This window comes from Oncorhynchus kisutch, linkage group LG13 (genome assembly GCF_002021735.2).
Source record: "Oncorhynchus kisutch isolate 150728-3 linkage group LG13, Okis_V2, whole genome shotgun sequence".
Classification (NCBI taxonomy): Eukaryota; Metazoa; Chordata; class Actinopteri; order Salmoniformes; family Salmonidae; genus Oncorhynchus; species Oncorhynchus kisutch.
The window spans coordinates 50,202,868-50,230,684 of NC_034186.2; the positions used below are offsets into that span (position 1 = coordinate 50,202,868).

At 43.2% G+C, this 27,817-nt stretch overlaps 1 protein-coding gene across 1 annotated transcript; it reads left to right on the forward strand.

Moving 5' to 3' along the window:
• The first annotated feature begins 711 nt into the window (after window positions 1-711).
• LOC109902227 (transforming growth factor beta-2 proprotein) lies at window positions 712-27,817 on the forward strand. The gene is made up of 7 exons (XM_020498399.2): window positions 712-2,581; window positions 20,585-20,748; window positions 23,741-23,873; window positions 23,993-24,103; window positions 24,828-24,996; window positions 25,348-25,501; window positions 25,751-27,817. Exons 1-7 carry the CDS (start codon window positions 2,236-2,238, stop codon window positions 25,907-25,909), a joined length of 1,236 nt encoding a protein of 411 aa, XP_020353988.1. The 5' UTR covers window positions 712-2,235; the 3' UTR covers window positions 25,910-27,817.

Consider the following 27,817-nt stretch of genomic DNA (forward strand, 5'->3'; position numbering starts at 1 on the left):
CAATAATACAGGTTCACTGTGTGTAAAGGAATGATATAGGGTTATCTGCAGGTGCAGAAGGGGATTAAACATGACAGGGTCACTCACTACACATGTTTAGAGGGCTTAAAGTAGTAATGGTGTTCTGTGTGTTACTGTACCATATACACTGACTGAGGTCATGGTGTGTTCAACACAGTGAGCAGGTGTTGGAGAGGACATGCAGGAACTGCCCTCCCTGTGTGAGATATCTACCTCTACTTCCCGTGCACCTTACACACACACACACTCACACCTCTTGTTGGCCTAAGATGTCTGTGTGGGTACTGATTTAGTGACATCTGGTTTACACCAGTAAGGCTGGGCTCTGAGAGAGTTTCTGAGAGCCTGTCACAGCTGATGAATTGCAGGCTTTGGTTTGGGTGGAGTGGTGTTGGAGGTGTGGGGGCAGGGTGAGAGAGGGAGGTTTGAGTAGAGACAGGAAAAAAGCCTTGGCAAAGGATGAAAACAGTGGGATTTTCTTGGGAGCGCAAATGTAAATCAACCTGGTGCATTATGACTGTGGGAGTGAGAATACAAGAACATAGATAAATCGAGTGGAGGCGGGAATGTCCATGGACTCATGGCTGACACGGTACAGTCCCCCTAAGACAGGTGCAGGGATGAAGAGAGAGCTGTAGTGTACCACTCCCTAACAAAGACCCAGGGGAGAACCATTCTAAACATCCCCCATTTAAGAAGGGTTTAAAAAAGAACACCTTCAGTAGTGATGTCGTTTTTATTTAAGTTATTTAAACCTATATGAAGCAGTATTCTTGCCAACTTCTGTCGTGTTATTAAGGAGGATTGAGAAAGGAACAGGCTTACCCAGAGCCCACAAATCAAATCGGCCTATATCATTTATTTATCCAGTTCATATCATTTCTCAGAAAGCTAAATTGCATGTTCTTGTAATTTCAGAGTTTTCATCTGCAATATGTTTCTTTAGAGCCATCCCAACTCGAATCTTAAATATTTCTGGTCTACTTTGTCCATTGCGTAATGCGGTAGCAAAATAAGTGTATGTTTTACACCGGACTTGTGGATATGGTTATTTAGCTAGTGGACGCCAAATTAACCATCTGGCGTTAGGACCCCGTGGTTGCGCGCAGGGACATTACCCGCTGCACTGTCCGGATGGGCACACTAAACACTCGTTAACAATAAATCGTCTCGTAACCTGAAGTTGAAGGAGTCCCCCGGTCTGAAAGTGACGACCACAACATCAATTTGAAGAAGGGGGAGCACGTGGTTAAGTAAGTCTTATAAATATCCCTCTACAACCGGCCGCATGCTGTTGTGCCACTGGCAACATCAGCTCTGTGGACCGATTTTCAGCAAGAAGGGATGGAGGAACGCGTCAACGGTTTACCATTGTATTAAAAGGAATTATCTTTATACTTCAACCCACTTGCCATACTTCAGATTTTTTTTAATCTCGCACTTTCTCCATTTATATTGACCCAACACATGCGTTATAACAACTTTTAATAGGTTATATCTCCTCGAGACGACACCTTGCGAGTACCAGAACGGGTTGATTTTTGCACTGTCGTATGTTATTCTGTCAAGAACCGCGATGCAACTGCTCAGCGAAGCCCATCTTGATCTTGAGATAGAGAAATCAAAGACGGATTTGTGCTGAGCGCGGTACTGGCCACCGTTGGAAAGCTCGCAGCGCTCTGATGCGGTGGAGGTGTGCGCTAACCCACAGGCTACACGTCTGTTCTGTACAACTGGAGATAGCGAGCTAGCTGGTTGTAGTTTGTTTTACTTCCAAGGTTTTTGTATTAAACTTTCATTGCCATTTGATGGCCACAATTCGGTCTTTTTGTTTGGACAATTGTAACTTTACGCGCGTTTAGTATGCGTTTATTGTGAAGTGATTGGTAATATACATAGCCTACTGCTGCTGTCTGCTCCCCGTATAACGGATTTTACAGATTATTTCCCTTCCATGGTTGTTAAATGGATTTCCAGGTACATTTTGAAATACTGTGCTGAAACTGGGATCACAAAACTACCACGTTTCCCAATATTTAGGCTACAAGTAGTTAAGTGTGTAGGCCTATATTTAGTGGTAATAAAATCCAATATTTTTGCTTTTTTCATGTTTATATTGCCTTTCTGTTATATCTAAATTCCCTTTCCAAGGCAGCTTTATCGTTTTTTGTCAAGATTTCAAGACGCTGCTGTAGTCTACTTTTAGAGTTCACAATGAACTACTGCGTTTTAAGTCTTCTCCTGACCTTGGATTTAGCCACTGTGGCCGTCAGTTTGTCTACATGCAGTACGCTGGACATGGATCAGTTTATGAAAAAGCGCATAGAAGCCATCCGGGGACAGATACTGAGCAAGCTGAAGCTCACGAGCCCGCCGGAGACATACCCCAAACCCGAGGAGGTGTCGCGGGATATCATCGCCATCTATAACAGCACGAGGGACCTGTTGCAGGAGAAAGCCAACGAACGGGCAGCAACGTGTGAGCGCCAACGAAGCGAGGAGGAGTACTATGCAAAAGAGGTTCACAAAATCGACATGCAACCCCCCTACCCCTCTGAGAGTAAGTGTGTGTGTTTGTGTGCGGGTCTGAATACGTGCCAGAGCGCCTGCGCACATGTGTAATGGTTATGGTTAAACGCCTAATTTAAAAGGTCCAATAATCGGTAATTACCCACTGGGCGCAGAAGTCAGTTCAATGTATAGTTTTGATCTACATTTGGTTGTTGTCAACTAAAGTGAAATCAACAAAACATGTCACCATGTCATTGGATTTAGGTTAAACGTTGGATGACTGCAGTTTTCCACTGAGTTTTTGGGTTGTAATGACGTGGAGACGTTTTTGCCCAGTGGGTAGTATTATCTGCAAATTATTCAAAAATCGCCATTCCCTTTATGTATGTCATCATGTGTGTTTGTGGAAACGATATAAACTATTCCTGGCACTGATGCATCCAGACAGGTAAAACAACGATGATGCGGGCCTGTGCTGCTAGAGCGATCAGCGAAAAAAGTTGCCTGACATGAACTTCTCGTGAGAGTAGGAGGATCGATTTCCTTCTAGGCTGACTCCCGGCACCGGCTTGACAATGTGTTATTGCATAGTTATGAGGTAGTAGAAGCAGACGACAATGAAACACTGATCTATGACTCCCCCCCTTATCTCACTCTAAAGAAGGAGTACCTTGTATTGCGTATGTGAGTAAATTTTTAACTGAACACGAAAGTTTTCCCTAATTTTATGTTAATTCAGCTTGTACTTGCCTGAGTCTCTCCAGCCTAGAGCTGCTGTGTCGATAGGGACAGGGTGAGCACCAATGGCAAATGACTCATTAACACATAGAGGCCTCTGAGTATTTATATCACATTGAAAGAGTGGATGATATCAGTGATAACCTCTTATTCTCAGTGGACGCCTTTGAATTCCTGTTTTCTCTGACTGCTATATAGCACTAAGAGCAGGGAAATCTAATATATTGTCAGAACAGGTTTGAGATATCATGTTTTATTCCTTTCATCTCCGGAGGCAGGGGGGGATATTGAGAAAATGGTGTGTGTGTGTGTTTTGTGTGACCTACACTCCCAAATTGGATTAATAGGGGTCTGGGACTGCTAACCATGGGCTCCCAGAGTCACTGCAATTACCTACTTTAAAGTTGTTTTTACCCCCTCACTGCTTTCAAGTGCTAAACCACTGTGTTAATAATAATAATAAAATATACATTTTTACATAGTCATTCATATTTTCAAAGTTATGGTTGTCTAAACACAATAATACTATTAAACACTGCTATTGTGCCATTTATTCTGTAATATACTTTTCTCCTCCAGATCAAATGTGTGTACACAGCATGGAGGAAAAATTAATTAGGAGATATTTTATATGCCCCAAAGTATATTTTGCATTAAATATTATCCTTGGCCCTGCCTGTTGTATAAATACCCTAAATATGAATAGATCAGGCAATGTGCCAAGCACAGTCAGGAAGGCATTTATAGGGTATAAATAATCCTGAGTCAACATCCAGAGAAAAAAAGACAGATTATTTATTTTATTTTTATCCTTTTTGCTTTTCACTTCTGACACTGCGCCACTCTAGCTCCTGGGAGGAAAGATGACAAAGAGAGAGACGTGAGAGAGGGAGTCAAACCACCAGTTGTTAGTCCCATAGTGCACAGCCAAAGACGATACAGGTGGCTCTTTTTTTTAACAGTTGACTGTGTGTGTGTCATCCAGTGTCAAAGTGTGAATGTCTTTGCCAGCTAATAATGCACACAGACACACAAACACACAAGGGTGTCAACCTTATTTGGTAGGGTGCCAGGAAGTCCTCAGAGGCAGCACTGCGGGGCACCACGGCACTAACTCGAACTAAAAGGGGGAGAGGATGGGCTGTGGAGGGGAGGAGTCGACCGAAGCTGGGGGGAGATGGGTGGGGTTTGGGGAGGGCGTAGTGGGGGCAGAAAGAGAAGCCTGACATGGCCCACAGTGCACTATTTAAACCAGCAAGCAGGCATTGTACATATAATACTGAATGCTCTGCTCTGCCACTTGCTCCATGGAAAATTCCAGCTGGAGACCCACTTGCTGGGCTGTGGAGTGGTCGGTAGTAAGAGAACCTATCCTTCCCTCATCCCAATCTCGTCCTCTCTCTTTCTCATCTCCCCACTAATTTTTGCCCCTCATTGATACTCGTTGGCCCCCAATTAAACTCTTCCCATGTTTGCCTTCTCTCACCACCACCCCCCCTTTCCCAATCTCGTATGTGTGTGTGCATTCTGCATGCATTGCCTGTGTGTGCTTGCTGCATCTTTTTCAATCTTGTAACCTAGGCTATGTCATGGGACAGTCTCTAATGATGCTGCATTAGTCTCGTTCATAATGGACTGTACACGCTGATACAACATTGGCCTGTTAGCGTGCCCTCATTGCCCTATACATAAATGCTTGTTTAGCATAGCCCTGCCTACTCTCTAAGTTATTGTATGTCTCCAGTGTGTTATAGCTTTCCTGTGGACTAGAGGCTTCCAGGAACACAGTGGCCCTTGTGTGTGTGTCTGTCTGTTGGGGGATAGTTTTGCCATTCCCTTTACTGTGGCACATGGTTTGTGTATTACACTACGCTGTCTTTATGATTTGTGTATGTATGTTTAAACTATATGTGTTGCTTGCTTTTATAAAATGGGATTTAGATGATGTCATGTACACAGCATCGTTCAAAGGCAGGGGTTAAGCTAATAGCCTCGTAATTTAGCAGCACATTCATTCTGACTTGTCTTTCATGTGCAAACCTTTATCGACTATGATAATAGTTGGAGAGGAGAAAGCATTATAGCCTAGACTTAGAAAGGTGGCGTCGCGAGAGTAGCATCACTTATGCGGTCTTGTCCTTGTGATAAGACAGGAATGCTGGTTGGTTGATATTTAGCAGTGGAGGGCAAAGTGCAAATTGTCATACTTGAGTAAAAGTAAAGATACCTTAATAGAAAATAACTCAATTGAAAGTCACCCAGTAAAATACTACTTGAGTAAAAGGGATTAGGAGGACACATTTCAGTTGAATGCATTCAGTTGTACAACTAACTAGGTATCTCCTTTCCCTAAAAGTATTTGGTTTTAAGTATACTCAAGTATTAAAAGTAAATGTAATTGAAAAATATACCTAACTATCAAAATGAAAGTAAAACTATAAATCATTTAAAATCCCTTATTTTAAGCAAACCAGTCGGCACCATTTTCTTTCCTTTTTTTTGTGGAATTTATGAATAGCCAGGGGCACACTCCAACACTCAGGCATAATTTACAAACAAAGCATTTGTTCTTAGTGAATCCGCCAGATCAGAGGCAGTAGGGAGGATAAATGCGTGCATTTGACCATTTTCCAGTCCTGATAAGCATTCAAAATGTAATGAGTACTTTTGGGTTTCAGGGAAAATGTATGGAGTAAAAGTACATTATCTTCTTTAGGAATGTAGTGAAGTAAAAGTAGTCAAATATATATATACCCCCCAAAAAACTTTTAAGTATTTTTTACTTAAGTACTTTACACCACAGAAATAAGTAACAACTTTACAATGCAAACTGTTACAGCTATACTTGAATATAGAACATTCTACTCATTATATACTGAACAAAAATATAAACACAACATGCAACAATTTCAACGATGTTACTGAAATACAGTAATATGAGTACATATGAAGAAATCAGTCAATTGAAATAAATTCATTAGGTCCTAATCTATGGATTTCACATGACTTGTGGGCAAGGGCACAGCCACCCACTGGGGAGCCAGGCCCAGCCAATCAGAATTATTACAGAAAAAGGGCTTTATTACAGACATGAATACTCCTCAGCACCCCTCCAGTCGATCCCGCAGGTGAAGAAGCCGGGTGTAGCGGTTCTGGGCTGGCCTGGTTACACTTGGTCTGCGGTTGTGAGGCCGGTTGGACGTACTGCCAAATACTCTAAAATGACATTGGTTGTGGCTTATGGTAGAGAAATTAACATGGCATTCTCTGGAAACAGCTTTGGTGGGCATTCCTGCAGTCAGGATGCCAATTGCACCCTCCCTCAAAACACGAGACATTTGTGTTATTGTGTTGTGTGACAAAAATGTACATTTTAGAGCGGCCTTTTATTGTCCCCAGCACAAGGTGCACATGTGTAATGATTGTTTAATCAGCTTCTTGATATGCCACACCTGTCAGGTGGAGGGATTATTTTGGCAAAAGAGAAATGCTCACTAACAGGGATGTAAAGACATTTCTGCCAAAAATTTGAGAGAAATGCACTTTTTGTGCGTATGAAACATTTCTAGAATCTTTTATTTCAGCTCATGAAACATGGGACCAACACTTTACATGTTGTATTTATATTTTTGTTCAATATAGAAGTGCAATACTCATTCAGAGCAGCCTACTACTCCCATGATTTTAGTCATATCACTGGGAGTGTTTGTATAAAACTATGTATAGCATGTCTAAAGCATTTACATTAATGTTAACTTTGCAAATGTACATTGTAGAATAGAAGCGTACATTGTACATAGTGTCGTAAATTGTACTACACTATCTAAACTACACTCAATGCATTAGACATTGATATATTTTACTCGCAGCAAATCACTTGACGTATTTCCAATTTATGAGGCGTTGGGCAAACATTTCAGTGTTTTAATAACAGAAGTCAACTGTTAAGGAGCTAACACAGTGAGTGGAAAGCATCTACCTGTTGTACCAATGTAAATAGAGACCGCATGTTGTTTCTGCCTTTATCTAGTAATGACAATTCAATGGAGCACTAATTACCTCGCATTTCGATAACACATTACACTTCGAACAGGTTCTGAACATTTAAACTCTACATGGTTGAAATAAAAGGCATTATGGCAAGTTTGAATCACTTTAGATTTGGAGTGCTTCGGTGCTGTTTGCTCATAAAGCCTCCTTGTTATACTCTGTAGTTTAGTATAGTTAAGTAACACTTTGTTTGTGCTGTTACAGCTCTACTAAGGTAAATTAATTGAACATGAATGTGATAGAACAATGTCCATGTTGCTAATCTCTGACAAGCTATGATGCTGTTTAATAAAACCAACTAAATAAAACCAATCTAGAACCAACAGGACCCTGAACAGCTTCTACCCCCAAGCCATAAGACTGCTAAATAGTAAGTAAGTTAACCAATAGCTACCCGGACTATCTGCATTGACCCTTTTTCCACCAACTCTTTTGACTCATTACCTATCCTGTTGTCTTTATCCCTACCTACTTTATATGTACAGTGCATTCGGAAAGTATTCAGACCCCCCTTTCCCACGTTTTATTAGGTTACAGCCTTATTCTAAAATGTATTGAATATTTTTTTTCCCCCTCATCAATCTACACACAATACCCCATAATGACGAAGTGAAAACAGGTGCATTTTGTTGTTGTTGCAAATGTATTAAAAATAAACAGAAATGCCTTATTTACGTAAGTATTCAGACCCTTTGCTATGAGACTATTGAGCTCAGGTGCATCCTTGAGATGTTTCTACAACTTGATTGGAGTCCACCTGTGCTACATTCAATTGAATGGACATGACTTGGAAAGGCACACACCTGTCTATTTAAGGTCCCGTAGTTGAAAGTGCATGTCAGAGCAAAAACCAAGGCATGAGGCCGAAGGAATTGTCTGTAGAGCTCCGAGACAGGGTTTTGTTGAGGCACAATCCTGCATTTTCTGCTGCATTAAACTTCCCCAAGAACATAGTGGCCTACATCATTCTACAATGGAAGAAGTTTGGAACTAGACTCCCCTAGAGCTGTCCTCCCGGCCAAACTGAGCAATCGGGGGAGAAGGGCTTAGTCAGGGAGGTGACCAAGAACCCGATGGTCACTCTGACAGAGTTCCTCTGCTCTGTGGAGATGGGAGAACCTTCCAGAAGGACAGACATCTCTGCCGCGTTCCACCAATCAGGCCTTAATGGTAGAGTGGCCAGGCGTAAGCCACTCCTCAGTAAAAGGCACATGACAGCCTGACACATGACACATGACAGTTTTCCAAAAGCCACCTGAGGGACTCTCAGATCATGAGAAACAAGATTCTCTGGTCTGATGAAACCAAAATAGAACTCTTTGGCCTGAATGCCAAGCATCACATCTGGGGGAAACCTGGCACCATACCTACGGTGAAGCATGGTGGTGGCAGCACCCTGCTGTGGAGATGTTTTTCAGCTAAAGGGACTGCTAGACTAGTCAGGATCGAGAGTAAGCTGAACGTAGCAAAATACAGAGAGATCCTTGATGAAATCCTGCTCCAGAGCACTCAGGACCTCAGACTGGGGGCGAAGGTTCACCTTCCAACAGGACAACAACCCTAAGCACACAGCCAAGACAACACAGGAGTGGCTTTGGGACAAGTCTCTGAATGTCCTTGAGTGGCCCAGCCAGAACCCGATCGAACATCTCTGGAGAGATCTGAAAATAGCTGTGCAGCGATGCTCCCCATCCAACCTGACAGAGCTTGAGAGGATCTGCAGAGAAGAATGTGAGAAACTCCCCAAATACAGGTGTGCCAAGTTTGTAGCATCATACCCAAGAAGACTCGAGGCAGTAATCTCTGCCAAAGGTGCTTCAACAAAGTATTGTTTTTACTGTTTTTGCTCTGTCATTATGAGATATTGTGTGTAGATTGATGAGTGGGGGAAAAAACTATTGAATCCATTTTCAAATAATTCTATAACATAATAAAACATTGGAATGGCCTGTAAGAAAGCATTTCACTTAGTCTACACCTGTTGTCTGCAAAGCATATGAGAAAACAATTTAATTACATTTTTATTTGTTTCTTTGCTTTTGTGCAGTTTTTTGTTCTTCATAATATAACTCTCCTAAGGTGAGCTAGCTAGCCTAGCACTGTGCAGAGACATTCTTCTGGTGAGAGTTTGCGGAGGGTCACTATAAAAGAAAAGCACAGTGTGTATGTGTCAAGTGTTTTAGTTACAGAATGACTTCTAATCAGCTTTTTAAACTGTCTGCAGGAAGGATGTGTCACGTGTATTATGGGAAGCAGAGAGGGTCAGACTTACATAGGACTTAAAGACAAGTGCACATTTATGAATAGCACTGCTTGTATTAAGATTTAATGGTGTGTATTGTGTGCATGCATGTGTGTGTGTCCGCCCGTGTTAGTGTTACATGTGTGCTTGCGTGCATTCAAGCATGTACAATACCAGTCAAAAGTTTGGACACACCTACTCATTCAAAGGTTTTTATTTATTTGTATCTTCTGTATACCACCCCTACCTTGTCACAACACAACTGATTGGCTCAAACACATTAAGAAGGAAAGAAATGCTATAAATTAACTTTTAACAAGTAACACCTGTTAATTTGAATACATTCCAGGTGACTATCTCATGAATCTGGTTGAGAGAATGCCAAGAGTGTGTAAAGCTGTCATCAAGGCAAAGGGTGGCTGGTTTGAAGAGTCTAAAATATAAAATATATTTTGATTTGTTTAACACTTGTTTGGTTACTACATGATTCCATATGTGTTATTTCATAGTTTTGATGTCTTCACTACTATTCTACAATGTAGAAAATTGTAAAAATAAAGAATGAGTAGGTGTGTCCAAACTTTTTACTGGTACTGTATGTGCTTGTGTTCTTGTCTGTGTGTGTGCAGTATGGATGTGTGCCTGTCTGGTATGCTAAAGGTCCAATGCAGTTGTTTTTATCTCATTATCAAATCATGTTTGGGTAACAAGATTGGTTTAAATTAAAATGGTCCAAAAGAAACAAAAATAACTTCTTAGCAAAGATCAATTTCTCAAGCAAGATTTTCTCTAGGACTGTCTGGGAGTGGTCTGAGTGGGGAGGGTGGAAAACAAGCTGTTATTGACAGAGAGGTTTGGAACTCTCTTTCTTATTGGTCTATTAACTAATTTAACGCCTAGTGATGTCACCAGGCAGGTCAAAACTCCATCCCACCAAAACAGGCTGACATTTCAGGCGGTCTTTTGAACAGCTCTTACACTAAAAGAGCGTTATCATAATTTGCACTTTTTCACAGTATTATTCCCTCATAGTGCAGAAATACGAAGTACAGGCATATCTAGTTTTTGACTCCATTGGGCCTTTTCTATAATATCAGCATATTTGTTAGTTTGTGTTTGACTGCTGGTGTTTGTGTGTTCGAATGTGTTAGCTCAGTGTGTTGAGCCTGGTGTGGCTCGACGTGTGTGATGGATTGTGTTTAGTTAGTTTAAGTGAACACTCTTGCCTATCTCCCCTGAACTTCTGTAAATACCATTGGTCTTGTGGCGCATGTGTCCGTATGTGCGTTCGTGCGTGTATTGCTGCTTCGTGAGGAGAGGGCTGTACAAACAGCCAAACAGGAAGACAAACACACTGTGGAGAGCGGGCCCGTTTGAACTATTTGTGGGCGAGACAAAGCCTCACGCTCACGCTGTGTTTGCCACTATTAAATGTTTCATACGCACAAAAAGTGCATTTCTCTCAAATTTTTGGCACAAATGTCTGACTTTCACCAAGCTGTTTCAAGGGAGAGGGATTTTCCTGCGTTTGGTGCCACTGTACCTCAAGCAATTGCACATCAGTCTTGAAGGGATATTGTCCGAAAGCAACTACTATAGTCGATGTGTTTCCCCTGTATCCCTGTTTCAGGTATATGGCTGTGATACGTAATCCTGTCTATGTTGTTGCTGTGTCATGGAGCTGAGTTCTATCATAATGAAACTGTGTTTGATATGTAATCATAATGCCATGTAGCTTTGGTGTTGTGTGGTTCTTTGACTGAGGTATCTGCAGCAGGTCTTTGTCAGTTTCTCTGCTGTTGTGCACCCTGTTGATGTCTCATTTGTGTTCTTCGAGAGGGAGAAGGACAAGGAGAGAGAGAGAGGGACAGAGAGCCAGGAGGTATCAGCATCGGCAGCGCTGTGGGATTGTTGTTGAGAATGGGGCTCGATCCTCCGCTAAACTTATGCAAGACCTGGACGCTGCTGCCATTTGAACTGGAGGACAACCGTAGCCAAGCAGCATTGCATAACCGAGGGAAAGATTTTAAAAAAGAAGAAAAAGAACCGGAGAAAGAGTAAGCAAAAGAATAACAACTGTTTCTCCGACTTTTGGTATTGTTTACAACCATGGGACAGGTTCCCGTGTAAGATGATACTCTAACATGAGAGTAATAGAAGGGAGTGAGAGCTAGTGCTGCTGTTAGTGGAGGGCAGTTTAGTGAATGTGTCCTGCGGAGAGGCACGTTTTATGGGACTGTTGAATGTGTGATTGCGGTTTGTAATGTTACGCAATCATCGAGCAGAGGATGGTGTATTGCAGTGTGTGTCATAGTGTTCCGAAGGTTTATGTATTCAGCGATTAATGAGGTGAGGTATTCTCCCACTGAGTTTGGACCAGGCCACTGCTACCCAGCATGCATGCACACCCTCGCTCTCTTGCTCGCCCTCTCTCGCTTGCTCGCTCTCTCTCTCTCTCTCTCTCTCTCTCTCTCTCTCTCTCTCTCTCTCTCTCTCTCTCTCTCTCTCTCTCTCTCTCTCATACACACACACACATTTAAACACAAACACACACACACCGCCATGAGGTATCTCTCTCTCCTTCCCTCATTCTCTATATATCTCTCTTACACTATCTCTCCTCATCTTCCTCCATCGCTGCTCTGTTATGCTGCTGCCTAGTTTGCTTGTTTTCTGGTTGCCATACAGCAACAGTGGAGAGGGACCATGTGTCTGACTGGTGGCTGAAGCCCAAAAGCCCCTCTCATCTGAGTCTCTCTCTCTCTCTCTCTCTCTCTCTCTCTCTCTCTGTGTTGCTGTGTATGTGTGTATATACATTTCTGTGTGTGTGTGTTGGTCTGTTGCTGGGAAAGAGGCCTTTGGAGACTGACAGGCCTTCGTGGAAGGGGCTTCAAAGCACCGGGTATTTTTTGTTCCCAGGGATTATGTGCAGAGTTGTTTTCAATTTGCTATTGGCAGGTGAGTGGCTGGGTGGAGGCGTCTGCAGGGAACGAGACAGGCGGGAGCTCTCTTCCGTCTCACATTCTCTCTCTCTCTCTCTCTCTCTCTCTCTCTCTCTCTCTTCTCTCTCTCTCTCTCTCTCTCTCTCTCTCATCTTTTTCCCCCTTTACTCTCACTCTCCCCCCACTCTGTCCTCTGTGATCTCCTGTCTGTCTGTCCCTGTTTCCTCCTCGACTTCTCTCTTTATCGCTGTCTCGTTGTTCTCTTATTCCATCTGTCAAGTATGACTTTCTCAGCCAGTCGACTTTACCTCTCCTCTCACCTTTCCTCGACCTCTCCGTGACCTTTTCTTGACAAATATTTCTCTCCGTTGTCATTGCTCATGCCTTTTTTTTATCCTTAGATGGTCGTCTTGATTCCACACAGGATCTGTCTCTCCCTCTCTCTCCTGCTCACCTTTGCATTCCTCCCTTCTATCTTCGCTCTCTCCTCTCCACGTCTCCTCGTCTCAAATAACATTTTATTTGTCACATGCTTGGTAAACAGCAGGTGTAGACTAACAGTGAAATGGTTACTCACGGGCCCTCCCCAACAATGCAAAGAGAAAAATATAGAAGAAATAATAACACAAGGAATAAATACACAATGAGTAACAACAACTTGGCTATATACACGGGGACACCAGTACCGAAGGGGTACAAGGTAATTGCGGTAGATACAGTGCATTCGGAAAGTATTTAGACCACTTCCCTTTTTACACATTTTGTTACGTTACTGCCTTATTCTAAAATGGATTAAATCAAACATTTTCCTCATCAATCTATACACAATAGCCCATAATGACAAAGCAAAAAGCAGGTTTTTAGATAATGTTTTAACCAAGCCATGAGGAATTGTTCGTAGAGCTCCAAGACAGGATTGTGTCGAGGCACAGATCTGGGGAAGGGTACCAAAAAATGTCTGCAGAATTGAAGGTCCCCAAGAACAAAGTAGCCTCCATCATTCTTAAATGGAAGAAGTTTGGAACCACCAGGACTCTTCCTAGAGCCACCCAGCCAAACTGAGCAATCGGGGGTGATGGGTCTTGGTCAGGGAGGTGACCAAGAACCCGATGGTCACTCTGACAGAGCTCCAGAGTTCCTCTGCGGAAGCCACTCCTCAATAAAAGGTACATTACAGCCCGCTTGGAGTTTGCCAAAAGGCATCTAATGGAATCTCAGACCATGAGAAACAAGAATCTCTGGTCTGATGAAACCAAGATTGAACTCTTTGGCCTGAATGCCAAGCGTCATGTCTGGAGGAAATCTGGCCCCATTCCCAAGGTGAAGTATGGTTGTGGCAGCATCATGCTTTGGGGATGTTTTTCAGTGGCAGGGACTGGGAGACTAGTCATGATCGCTGAATGTCCTTGAGTGGCCCAGCCAGAGCCCAGACTTGAACCTGATCGAACATCTCTGGGGAGACCTAAAAATAGCATTTCAGTGGCGCTCCCCATCCAACCTGACACAGCTTGAGAGGATCTGCAGAGAAAAATGGGAGAAACTCCACAAATACAGGTGTGCCAAGCTTGTAGCGTCGTATCCAAGAAGACTCAAGGCTGTAATTGCTGTCAAAGGTGCTTCAACAAAGTACTGAGTAGGGTCTGAATACTTATGTACATGTGATATTTCAGTTTTTTCTTTGTAATACATTTTGGGTATTGTGTGTAGATTGATGAGGGGAAAAAACAATTTAATCAATTTTAGAATAAGGCTGTAACGGAACAACATTTTTTCAAAAGGTCAAGTGGTCTGAATACTTTCTGAATGAACTGTATGTACATATCGGTAGGGGTAAAATGACTAGGCAACAGGATAGATAATGAACAGTAACAGCAGCAGCGTATTTGATGAGTCAAAAGAGTTACTGCAAAGAGGGTCAAATGCAGATACTGCAGATAATGCAGATACTCTATGCTGATTTTTTTTTATTTTTTTTTTACAAGGAGCACGTGTGTGCCAAAGTGGAAGAATGTAGGTGGACACAAAGAACTGTTGGAGCACAATGATAAATATTTAAGGCAAATAAATAACAAATTGTAGGTCGCACAGAAAAATGTTTGGGCACATATGTGAGTAAATGGTCGCACTGTAAAGTCCTGAGATAGTCCGGGTAGCTATTTGGTTAACTATTTAGTAGTCTTATGGCTACTCCTGGTAGAAGCTGTTCAGTGTCCTGTTGGTTCCCGACATGGTGCATCGGTACCACTTGCCGGGCTAGTGTGTGTGTGAGAGAGCAGGCTGTCTGTCCATAGAGTAAGCCTGGGGAATCTGAGAGCATGTCTTAAAGAAGTCAGAAATGCTCCAAAGTAGGTCAAATAATATCCCCTTCGTTCTGTCCCGGTATCTCGGCCCTGCAAACCAATATTTGGTCTCAATTTCCATTTTCAAATGGTGAAAATGACTCTGAGGCAGCAAACAGTTGCATCCAGTAATTTTACAAAGTAATAAATCAGACTTTTGGGAAATTTGAACAAACATTTTGATATTTTCCTGGTAATTCATGGCTTGTAGGACCATTCCAACAATAAAGAAAATGAATGTCTCCTCGTAAAATATATACCACTTAATGTCACATTTTATTAAAGCCACATGTTATGCCATAAAGGTCTCCAAGCAACTCAAATGTTTTAATATTACACAAAACACCCTATAATATCCCCGTGTGTGACTGTGTGTGTGTGACTGTGTTTGCATGCACCATGCCAATTTATCTGCAAAAACACTTGCAGGTGTTGTTATGAAATCCTAATAGCCTGTGCTAGTATCACAGGTTTTTATTGAAACCACAGTTTTTAGCCTGGTCCCAGATCTGCTTGTGCTGTATAGCTAACTTCTGGTTGTTGTCATGCTAAATGTTTGGCATGACAATGATCATTGGCAAGACAGCCCACACAGATCTGGGACCAGGCAAGTTTTCTCCAGAGCAGAACCTTGTGAGTTAGGTATTTTTAACTTTTGTAGGCACTCTTCAGCTGTTTCTCAATGATTTGCACTGTTTATTATCAGGCAGTGAAGGCAGGAAAAATCAAGTTGTCTTCAGTTAAGGAGACGAAAGAGCTTGTTGAATGAGATTTTAACATTGTGTGTAGATCCTAAGTAAAAACTGTGCAGACATTTTTATTGGCTGACCATTAGCAAAAGGAGTCAAAGTCAAGTGCTGCCGGAGCAGTGGGCTCAGCCGAAACCAGCACAGACTAACTCCAAATGAAACAGTTCGGCCTTAAATCGTTTTTTCCTGTCTCGAAGGTCAAATGTTTGCCCACTTCAGGTGTTTCACTGACCTGTGCCAAGCACCATAAAGGTCCTTTCATGTAAAAAATAAAATAAAATCAACCTCTCCTTAATGTTGCTCTGTAATGTAGAAGCCAGACACAGTTTGAAACATCACCATTTGACAAATAGTCTGCAATTAAGGGCAGTTTTAGTGTCATTACAGTATAAACTGAGAGAGTTTTGGCAACACACACACACACACACCACGGTGTACTGTATAAAACCTGCATGTCTGGAGTGCATTAAAAGATAAAGATGATGCTGGCTGCAGTACTGGAACCGCTCTGGGGACAGGAAGCAAGGGGGTGGAGCCAGGGTGCAGGAAGTGTGTGTAGGGTCAGTGACAGTGTGAGGAGTGAAGGACCCTGGGAGGGGTTGCATTGGTTGGCACAGGTCCCTGTGACTGCTGTTTAGATAACTGCACAGCAGACATTGAGCAGTTCACAGTCGTCTCGGTTCTGGAGCCGTGGGAAAGATGCATATTTAATGTAATTCCCCCAAGATAAACGCTAGTCAACATATTTTCTTTGCATTATTTGAGGTCTGACAACGCTGCATCTTTTTTTTGTTAATTTGACCAGTTGTCATTTTCTGCAAGTAAATGATCTAAATTACAATATTTTGGGGGGGAATTTGGGAGAAATGTTGTCAGTAGTTTACAGAATAAAACAGAAATGTTTTTTTTTCTTTCTCCCACTCATCAATCTACATACAATACCTCATAATGACAAAGCAAAAACGTTTTTTTAGAAGAAAATAAATAAATAATAATATCACATTTACATAAGTATTCAGACCCTTTGCTCAGGTCTTGAATCACCTTTGGCAGCAAATACAGCCTCGAGTCTTCTTGGGTATGACGCTACAAGCTTGGCACACCTGTATTTGGGAGTTTTTCCCCATTCTTCGCAGCAGATATTCTCAAGCTTTGTCAGGTTGGATGGGGAGCGTTGCTGCACAGCTATTTTCAGGTCTCTCCAGAGATGTTCTATCTGGGTCAAGTCCGGGCTCTGCCACTCAAGGACATTCAGAGACTTGTCCCGAAGCCACTCCTGCGTTGTCTTGTCTGTGTGCTTAGGGTCGTTGTCCTGTTGGAAGGTGAATCTTCACCCCAGTCTGAGGTCCTGAGCACTCTGGAGAAGGTTTTCATCAAGGATCGCTCTGTACTTTGCGTCGGTATCTTTGCCTCAATCCGAACTAGTCTCCCAGTCATTGACGCTGAAAAACACCCCCACAGCATGATGCCTCCACCATCATGCTTCACCGTAGGAAGGTTTCCTCCAGACGTGACGCTTGGAATTCAGGACCAAGAGTTGAATCTTGGTTTCATCAGACCATATAAACTTGATTCTCATGGTTTGAGAGTCTATACGGTGCCTTTTGGCAAACTCCAAGTGGGCTGTCATGTGCCATTTACTGAGGAGTGGTTTCCGTCTGGCCACTCTACCATAAAGGCCTAATTGGTGGAGTGCTACAGAGATGGTTGTCCTTCTGGAAGGTTCTCCCATCTCCACAGAGGAACTCTAGAGCTCTGTCAGAGTGGCCATCGGGTTCTTTGTCACCTCCCTGACCAAGGTCCTTCTCCCCCGATTGCTCAGTTTGGCCAGGTGGCTCTAGGAAGGGTCTTGGTGGTTCCAAACTTCTTCCATTTAAGAATGATGGAGGCCACTGTGTTTTTGGGGACCTTCAATGCTGCAGACATTTTTTGGTACCCTTCCCCAGATCTGTGCCTCGACACAATCCTGTCTCGGAGCTCTACGGCAATTCCTTCTACAGACAAATCCTGTTTTCCCTTTGTCATTATGGGCTATTGTGTGTAGATTGCTGATGATTTGTTATTTATTTAATCCATTTTAGAATAATGCCAAACATAACAAAATGAGGGGGAAAGTCAAAGGGTCTGAATATTTTCCGGCACTGTATGTTTCCGAAGGTTGTTATGAATAAATGTTATAAGCTGATGTTTGAAGTATCCCAGGACAGGTTTCTTCCAGGCAGGAAGAAAATCATGGTGTGTTATTATGAAACAGCGTGATCCCTGAAAGATAAGCCCAGTTTTTTTCCTCCCTCGGTTGCTTGAATGTGACTTGCCACATAACTGATTTGCCCGATTGAAAAATGTGATAAGAAATATAACTATGTATAACTTGTTGTTTATTTTTGAAAAGTCCATGACAATCATTGCTTGCCTTCTGAATATACATGGGGGCAGGATAGTATTTTCTTCTCCCAGCAGCACATGCCCGACTATTTTGTCATTGGCCTGTAATGTCATGGAAGTGATGAGTAATGAAGGGAATGATTAGAGGGATCAGGGGGGCTGTCTATTCGCAGTGTGCGACAGCACTCATGTGACATCAGGCTCCACTCTGGGAGGAAAGGGGGAAGAAGGGAGGCCTTGGTCTGCTTAATGAAAGTATAGTGCAGCCCCTCTAACCAACCCCCTCACCCCCTCCCAATGAGCCTGCGCTTGGTGTGTTCCGTTCCGTGTGTGACATCACCACTGCCTCCTCGCGTCTCAATTCCCTGAATGAGCCCGGGTGCAGTGCACACAGACAGACCACAGCGGCGCCAGTTGTGGTGGATCATTTTGGTGTCATGTTCATATAAATCAGTGTTGCCGTGGTCTGACTCGGCTTGAGGGACGATGTGTGTGTCTGCTTGACTGTTTATGTTTTGTTGAATAAAATGACCTAGTGCAGTAGTTGTGTGTGTGAGAGAGAGCATTCAATGTGTATATAACGGATATACAGTAGCTTTGTGTGTGTGTGTTTGGTTTAGTTTATTAGGATCCCCATTAGCTACTGTACATGCAGCAGCTACTCTTCCTGGGGTCCACATAAAACGTACAAATACATAACGAAGTACAGAACAGTTATGGACAAGATGCATTAAATGATACCTTTTTTTATTAAATAAGAGTTATATAGGAAAGACAGGTGGAGACAACAAAAAATACTATTTACACACAATTCATATATACATATTCATATTCTTATATACAGTACAGTTAAATTACATCTTTAGAAAGAGGAGTCACTGTGGTGCACAGTGCATTTTTTTAAATCCGTTTTTTAAAGCTAAACTTGCGTTTTGCTTAAGTAACATCTGGTGGAAGAGCATTCCACGATGACATGGCTCTATACATAACTGAGCAATGCATTAAATCTGTTTTTGGTTTGGGTACCATGAAGAAACACGTTGTGGCGTGTCTGGTGGGGTATGTATGTCTGTTTGAAGTGTATGCAAATAGATTGTATGTGTGCGAATGGATATCCAGACCTGTGCATTAGGCGAGTGTGTGTTCATTGTGGTTAGTCCAGCTGCACTATTTCCTGTGCCCTCGGTCAATGCGGCCAGTGTTGTGTTAAGCACAGCGGCCTCATTCATGAGGCAGCGCTGCTGTGTAGAAGTTACACACGGCCTTATGCTGGCCCATTGGGACTTGGAAGTGTGACTTTCTCTGTTGACGGATGGGAAGGAAGCGAGCAAGAGCGCAGTTAGTCTTGGCACATCTGACTCTCTGGTCACACAGAGAAGGGTTAGTGTTGGCGCGCCCAGACCATTGGTCACTGGCGCAACACACAAGAGCGAGAGAAAAAAGATTGATAGACTGATAAAAATAAAAAAAAGACAGGAACTGCTCTGAAACATGACGCTGGGACGGGTATTTGGTAGGTGCCTGTGAGAGACCTGTGTGGGTATCTCACTGAGAAGGTCAAAGGTCACATTAGACACAGTCACCTCACCCATGCTCCCTCTGACACAAGAGCATTGTCACAGCTTTGTGTTTAACACGCATACAAACCGCACACACACGCAAGCTATTATAATTCAACTAATTTATCTCAGTGTTGAGTAAAATAAATGGTATTTTGTCTGTAGTTGTCCATTTAGGTCTGGCTCCAAGTACAACTAACTGCTTAGCAGTTTCTCTCCCCCTTCTCTCCCTCCTGTCTTGATGGTCGTTGCGGTTGTATACTCTCTTTAAACAATCCATGGTGGCTGGCTAATCCTGGGCTTCTGCCTAACGCTGCAGCCATCAATTTAAGGCTCCGGGCCTCCTAATACACCGTGGTGTAGGGAACTGTCAAACACACACCACCACACATGGTTCCCAGCATTACGTGTGTTGCGTTACTTTGTGCGCCCAAGCACGGCTGTCAGGCGCACCACTACACACAGGGTTGTCAATGTTAAGTGTGTCACCCGGTTCCACTGTGTAAGCTTCTGTCAAACACACGCTTCCACCACACATGGTTTTGAGTTGTGTGTGAGTGTTACAGTACTACTGTGCAGATGCCGTATCAGATAGTTACACAGAGCTACACACGTGTTTGGGAGTATTCATTGAGTGTTACCATAGTACCGGGTTCCTATAGGAACCATATGAACTGCAGCATTACCCCCAAGTGACCCTTTCGAGAGACAGGGAGATGTGTGTGCCGTAACATTGCAAGAGAGCGAATGGCATCAATTCTAATCTGGCGTGTGAGCCATTTTGATAACTGCTGTGGTTTCTCATAGAGGAACTGTGATAATTTGACCGTTCTTTGAAGTAGCAAAGATTAGAGTGGATGTCATTTTGCCTTTTTATGACCTCTCAGCTGAACATAGTGAGTGAATAAACTGGGGAAGAGTAAAAGTGGGGAGGAATTTCCACCCTGTCAGCCATTACATTTGGATTGGTCTTGTCTTTACACACACACACACACAAACACAATCGTCAGTCGTGTTGCTAAACTCCGTCCTCCTTCCTGTATTTCAGATGTCATCTCTCCCACGCACTACAACCCGTATTACAGACGGCTCACCTTCGACGTGACCTCCATGGAGAAGAATGCCTCTAACCTGGTCAAGGCTGAGCTACGCGTCTTCCGCCTCCAGAACACCAAGGCCCGCGTGTCTGAACAGAGGATTGAGCTGTACCAGGTAAACCTCCCTTCTGTCCTCATCTCTAACCAGGTTTCCATCCAACTTTTTTTTAAATGTTAACCCCCTTTTTCCTCTTCAATTTCGATCTTGTCTCATCGCTGCAACTCCCCAACGGGCTCGGGAGGCAAAGGTCCAGTCATGCGTCCTCCGAAATGTCACCCACCAAACCACACTTCTTAACACCCGCCCTCTTAACCTGGAAACCATATGCACCAATGAGTCGGAGGAAACTCTGTTCAACTGACATCTGAAGTCAGCCTGCAGGCGCCCGGCCCGCCACAAGCAGTCGCTAGAGCGCAATGAGCCAAGTAAAGCCCCCCCCCCCCCGGCCAAACCCTCCCTTAACCCGGACGACGCCTTATGGGACTCCCGATCACGGCCGGTTGTGATACAGCCTGGTTTCGAACCTAAGTCTTTAGTGACGCCACTCCAACCTTTTTATGCGAGTGAAGTACTGTACATGTTGGATAAATGTACCGACAAGCCTGATGGAAACAGAACGTTTGTCGGTAAACTTACCAAATATAGACCAAACAAAGTACACTAGACAAGTTGGCATCTTTTTGTGTCAGTATAATTAATTATATGAGAAATGTCGGTGGAAACGCTTTTATTCACCAATATTGATATAATAACCATCATATCGAAGTAAACTTGGAGTCACGCGATGACATGTTGTGTGGTACTCCCACTACGACTTAGCATGCAGTTTAGTAGGTTACAGATTAAATAAATGAAGATGACCTTCACAGGTTGGCGAAGGTGCAATGTGATGACCTTAATATGCTCCTTTCCAATAAATATCGAGGGTCTTATTTTGGTGACATGATCATCGATGCTTGGCGTTTGACAAATAAACATAATCTTGCTCTTTTGTCCATAATAATCTCATCGTGGAGGCTATATACCTAACCGCAGTGTATCTGCGAGCTGTTGGCTAGAGCGCATGTGTCAATACCAGAGTGGGCACACTCGCTATGTAACGCAACATCTTTTGTGAGAAAACCATCAGTAGAGTTGAAAATGCATTTATTCGGTACTATGTGCACTATGTCATCACGCACAGCTTTTTATCCACAACAAGTCTATTCTATGGAAACATCTCTGGTGGGAAAATGTGCATATTGTTTTTATGCAGATTTTAGAATATTTGCATGAAAATCGTTAGCCAATTGGTTGAAAACCTAGTTGATGAACCACTCTGAGCTGCATCTAGTGTCATTTCCACTTAAGGACAAAACAGACCGTGCCAGCGAATGGTTAAAAGAAGTGAGTGGCCATCTTATCACCCCTGACCACAGAATAACAGCTGTCATTTTCTGTTAATTTCCCGATGATTCTACATGTTCAATCGCCACCGTTCATCGACACTCAGCAGGTGATTTACTATGCACAGCTGATGTACGTTATGGTGTGTATTTTCCTTTATTCTTTACTCAACCACTCCATACTATATACATACAGTGTCTCTATTAGCACAGTTGACATAGCATGAATAACAATATGGTGGTATTCCACAAAGATACTATTCTTTGTTTCAATCCCCCAAGTTTTACCACTTCACACCAGTACGTAATGCTTACCACTAAATGACTATATGCCGTACTTGAACGTACATGCCTGCATACACACACACACACATTATGAAGCTCAGCGTGGGCCTGAAATGTGTGAGTCAGTAGTGTCGGGAGCCGGGCGGCTCTTGGATCACTCCAGCGTTATTTGTGCGTCGACAGAGAGGAGTGTGGAATGCAGAGCGGTGATTTAGACCCCGGTGCGGAGTCTCCAAAGGGATGCTCTACCGGCCCAGCCTCTCCTGCCTCCACACGGTGTAGGACCGTCGGCACCAGCCCGGGCGGCAGCGTAGCTTAGTGGTTAGAGCGTTGGACTAGTAACCGGAAGGTTGCGAGTTCAAACCCCCGAGCTGACAAGGTACAAATCTGTCGTTCTGCCCCTGAACAGGCAGTTAACCCACTGTTCCTATGCCGTCATTGAAAATAAGAATGTGTTCTTAACTGACTTGCCTGGTTAAATAAAGGTAAAATTTAAAAATTTAAAAAAATTAAAATCCCACACCGTGGTGGTGTTTATGTCCAGTCAGCGGAATGGCCTAAACACAGCTCAACATGAAGGATTTTCTCACGCGAACACAGGCGGTTGAAAGCGTGTTTGGGTGGACGGATGGAGCCCGTACAACCAGGGAGAGTTTCTCCAAGGAGATCAACTGACAACCTTCAGTAATACATTCAAATCGTGCTGTACATGAAGTGGACACCCAAAACCTTACGCCGACGTGTGTAGTTCCACACACATTCAGATACAGAATGAAATTGAGCCTATCATAATTATGTATTTTTCAGAGATACAGTGATACTATACATTAACTACTAGGAAGGTTCTCTCTTTGCCATGACTGTGGAGGAGTGATCGGGCCCTGAGATGGTTCACTCGCCAGGGCCTAGTGAAGACTAACCAGGGCCTAGAGGAAAGATAGCTAAGGCCTAGATATGTTGAAGTAAGTGACCATCCAGGTCGATGGGCCCCCCATGTCTGTCTCTCATCTCAAGGGTTTGTAAGCAATTGGCCACAGTCTTTGTAGGCTTACTTTTCAGAGATTTTGACTGGTCTCAACTTCATTTTTCTCTCTCCCTCCCTCTCTCGCTTCTCTCATCAGGCTTCCCTGTAGCAGCAGTAGATCTCAGTGGTGTAGCAGACAGTGGTGGAGTAGAGGAGCAGTGTTTTTCACATTAAGGAGAGCATGGCCAACAAAAATACATGGTTATGAAGGACAGCAGAATAACAACGCTCTGTCCGGCATCTGTTTCCGGCCCTGCTCGGCTCCTCCTAGACCTGCTCAATCGATCAGGGAGAGAGCAGTCTGGGAGACAGGGGGGACCAACCAGGAGTGGCTTCTGGGACTTACAAGAATTTCCCTCCAGGTTGTTCTCATACATAGGACTTGTGTTGTGCGCTTGATGTGTTTCCACAGATTTTAAGTCACAAGGACCTGGCTTCCCCGACGCAGCGCTACATCGACAGCAAGGTGGTGCGCACGCGCATGGAGGGGGAGTGGCTGTCTTTTGATGTGACAGAGGCAGTCAGTGAATGGTTGCTTCACAGAGGTAGGACACAGAGGTTTTGACCTCCTATACTACAGCTGAATCACTGATCAGACAGTACATGGTGCTGAAATCTCATTGGCCTGTTGTATATGAACAATCCTGTCTATTTTTCCCCCCAGACAGAAACAGTGGATTCAAGATCAGCTTGCACTGTCCGTGCTGCACGTTTGTTCCCTCAAACAACTACATCATCCCCAATAAGAGTGAGGAGCTGGAAACCCGCTTTGCAGGTATGTATTGGACAGTATATGTGTGTTACTCTACAGGTATACAGATGCTATCTTAATTTGACCAGTTTCTCACAGCAGGAAAAGAATCCTGCAGCAACAGGAAATGTGAATTATTATGGACAGTTTTGAAGGGGTTGATACATTTTTCATTTGGGAAAATCAAGTCCGACATTTTTAAGTGGAAATTACAAACTTTAGAAGCCTTTTTTAACACTACAGTTTGCATTTCCTGCTGCACAGGAAAATGATCTGCGACAACAGAGTGATCAAATAAAGATATCTGTATATTGATAAATAAGTACATTGTATTTGACTTTTATTCATATGTAGATAACTGACATGAATAGTTATGCAACAATGTGTTTGGCAAGTGTAAATAAGAAGTGTAGTAAGTAGCAGATATGTAGTTTGTGTAATTCACGGTACAGATCATTTTGGTTGCATCCCAAGTGGCACACAAGTCACTATATAGTGCACTTCTTTTGACCAGAGCCCTATGGGTCCTACACAGATGTTCTATCTTAATTTGATCACTCTGTTGTCACAGAGAATAGTCCCGTACAGCAGGAAATGCAAATTGTAGTGTATCCCAAAAAAATTTTTTTTAAATGTGTCATTTCCACTTTAAAATGTCACACTTGATTTCCCCTAACTTGATTTGACATTTGCCCTCCTGTTCATACACATGATGAATATTGATGATATGTATGTGTGTGATTGACAGGTATAGATGACAGCTTCCACCACAGCGGAGACCTGAAGGTGTATAGGAAGCGGCGCCACAGCGCCCAGGCTCCACACCTGCTCATGATGCTGCTGCCCTCCTACCGCCTGGAGTCCCAGCACAAGAGCCACCGCTCCAAACGAGCCCTGGACGCTGCCTTCTGCTCCAGGTACTGACCCATACTGATCCCCACTGATCCTCACATGACCCCGACACCACTCTGCTGTCGGGAACTCAACACACACACAAGCATGTGCGCATACACACACACACACACACCTAATAGATACTTTACATACCTAGTAAATAGTTACCTTCTCTGTCAGCAGCTCACCCTCTCAGTGACACACACACACTTGGCAATTGCTCTTATCGCAGAACTCTCTCTGCTCACAGCTATGCATGTTTTCACTCTCTTACACACACACCCACACACACATACAAACACACACACACTTGTGGCTCCCACAGAACCGTATCCATCCCTCACTCCTAACTCTCTCTGTCTTCCTACACACAGAAATGTTCAGGATAACTGCTGCTTGCGGTCGCTCTACATCGACTTCAAGAAGGATCTGGGCTGGCGGTGGATCCATGAGCCCAAGGGTTACAACGCTAACTTCTGTGCCGGGGCCTGTCCCTATCTATGGAGCGCTGACACCCAGCATTCCAAGGTGAGAAGTCAAGGGTCAAAAGTTAAATAATCCACAGTTTAGAGCCAGCAGAGGTCAGAGTGGTAGTGTAGAGCAGTGGTGAGAGTAGCAGTGTGGCGTAGCGATCATTGTGGCAGTGGAGTTATTCTGTAGATCGTCTGATTCCTCTTTTTTGTTTTTTCATAGTTTCAAGCAGCACTGGTCAAAGACCATTGCCTTTGTCAACATCACGCCTCATACTTGACCTCTGTGTGTGATTCTTCGCTTCAGGTGCTAGGTCTGTACAACACCATCAACCCGGAGGCGTCAGCATCGCCCTGCTGTGTGTCTCAGGATCTGGAACCTCTCACCATCCTCTACTACATCGGCAAGACCCCCAAGATAGAGCAGCTCTCCAACATGATCGTCAAGTCCTGCAAGTGCAGCTAGGAACTGTTACAAGGCAACACACATGTGCATACACACACGTTCAGTCACACACATTCATACACACGTGCATATTCAGTCACACACACACTTGGATAAACACACATTCAGTCACACACACATGCGTACACACGTGTATGCACCAACCCACCCACACCTACACACACACATAAATACACATACTGTACATATACACACATTCATCCACAAACACATACTGTACACACAGTCAGTCACACGAACAGTCTCCTGCACTATTGTAAAGACATATTTGATCTCCTACAAGCACAAATGGAAAAGGTGCTGAGCAGATCTAGGTACACAAAACATGTCTCCCGAAACAACCATACACACACACACACACATGCACGTGCGCACACACACACACACACAGCTGTGGCTTTTGTACAGGCGTGCCTGTGTTTTTGTGTTTAGAAAGGCCCTGTTAACATGCCTCACCTCACACACTTGTCACACAAAGACGCAAGAGTACGGCAAACACTGGAAAAAAGTATACGTGTCTATATGTGAAATAATACGTCTGAGAAACAAAGACGACCGACCCCGGTTTCAAAACTCAAAGCAAGCCATCTTCTTGATTTTGTTTGTCTCGTTTTGCATCCTTTTGAACCTATTGTAATTTTATATTTTGTTTAGATTTTTGATAATTGTGTTGCCTATTTAAAATCCAGTGTATTATGGTTAGCACCCAAATTGTTTTCAAACTCTCTCTCGAGAAGTGGTGGATGAATCCACTCCCCATTGTCAGTTGACTAATATGTTATAACATAGTAATGTTATAATCTCGTCCCATATGCTGTTTATATGTGTTGTAACAGCCATGTAAAGGCAGAAAGAGGCTAGGAGCCTGTAAGAGGGAGACTGCAAGAGAGAGACAGAATGAAAGAAAATAAGCACACCTGGTATGCCTACCTTTTCAACAGAGACTCATCCTCACACAGGCATATTCATTTTAAAAAAGCACACACCCATCACAAACCCTGCAGCGGGCAACATATTCAGACTGCTGGAATGAACAGTTCTGACATTTTGATAACAAAACAAAAAAACACAAAAAAAAGTGTCCCAAAGTTCTGTTGAGCTCTGTTTACCTTGTGCATTGAATCTTGAATGCTTTAGGGAGCCCAACAGTGATTCCATCAACTACACAAGGTATGTCATCATAAACACACATTTAAGATTTCTGTGGATATGTTGGATTGTTCTTATTGGAACAGGGTTGTCCTTGTCTATATGATGCAGTGGTATGGGAATGGGGAGGTATAGTAGTTAGGGAGGTGTAGTAGTGTTGTAGTGATAATTAGAGAGAAGGGATACAATAGGTGAGAATGGACAGTAGATGTGACCTGGTTCAGAGATTCTCCATGAACCTTTGATACCATTCCATTAGGTCTGAGATTGCTTTAGGTCGGAGGTCAAAAGGTCATATTTCCAGGTGTGCAGTAGTTGTTATGGACACCAGCGTTGTATCTGCACATTTGCATCTGAAATGCTTCGTCTCGCCCGCCTCCCTCAAAGTGTAAAGCCATTATTCAGTCATAGGTTTTTTGTCCTTTGTAGGAATAAAAATAGTTAGATACAAAGAATTGCACTGACGCTATTTCGATTCTGTTTTTTATTTTTTTATTAGTCGTTACTTCCCCCTTATTAAATGAGGAGTGTTGATGAGGAAGTGTAGGTGACACTACCCCGCCCCTAACTCCACCCACCTTTGGGCACCCGCGCCAGTGGGTGTCGAGGCACCAATATTGTTATGATAGAGCTATTATTTTTCGTTGTTGTTGTTTATGATAATTATGTTTTTGTTGTTGTTGACCCACTATGATGTATTGTAACACATTATTGTTGTTGTACTCTAGTGGTAAATAAATTATTTAAATTACAAGGGAA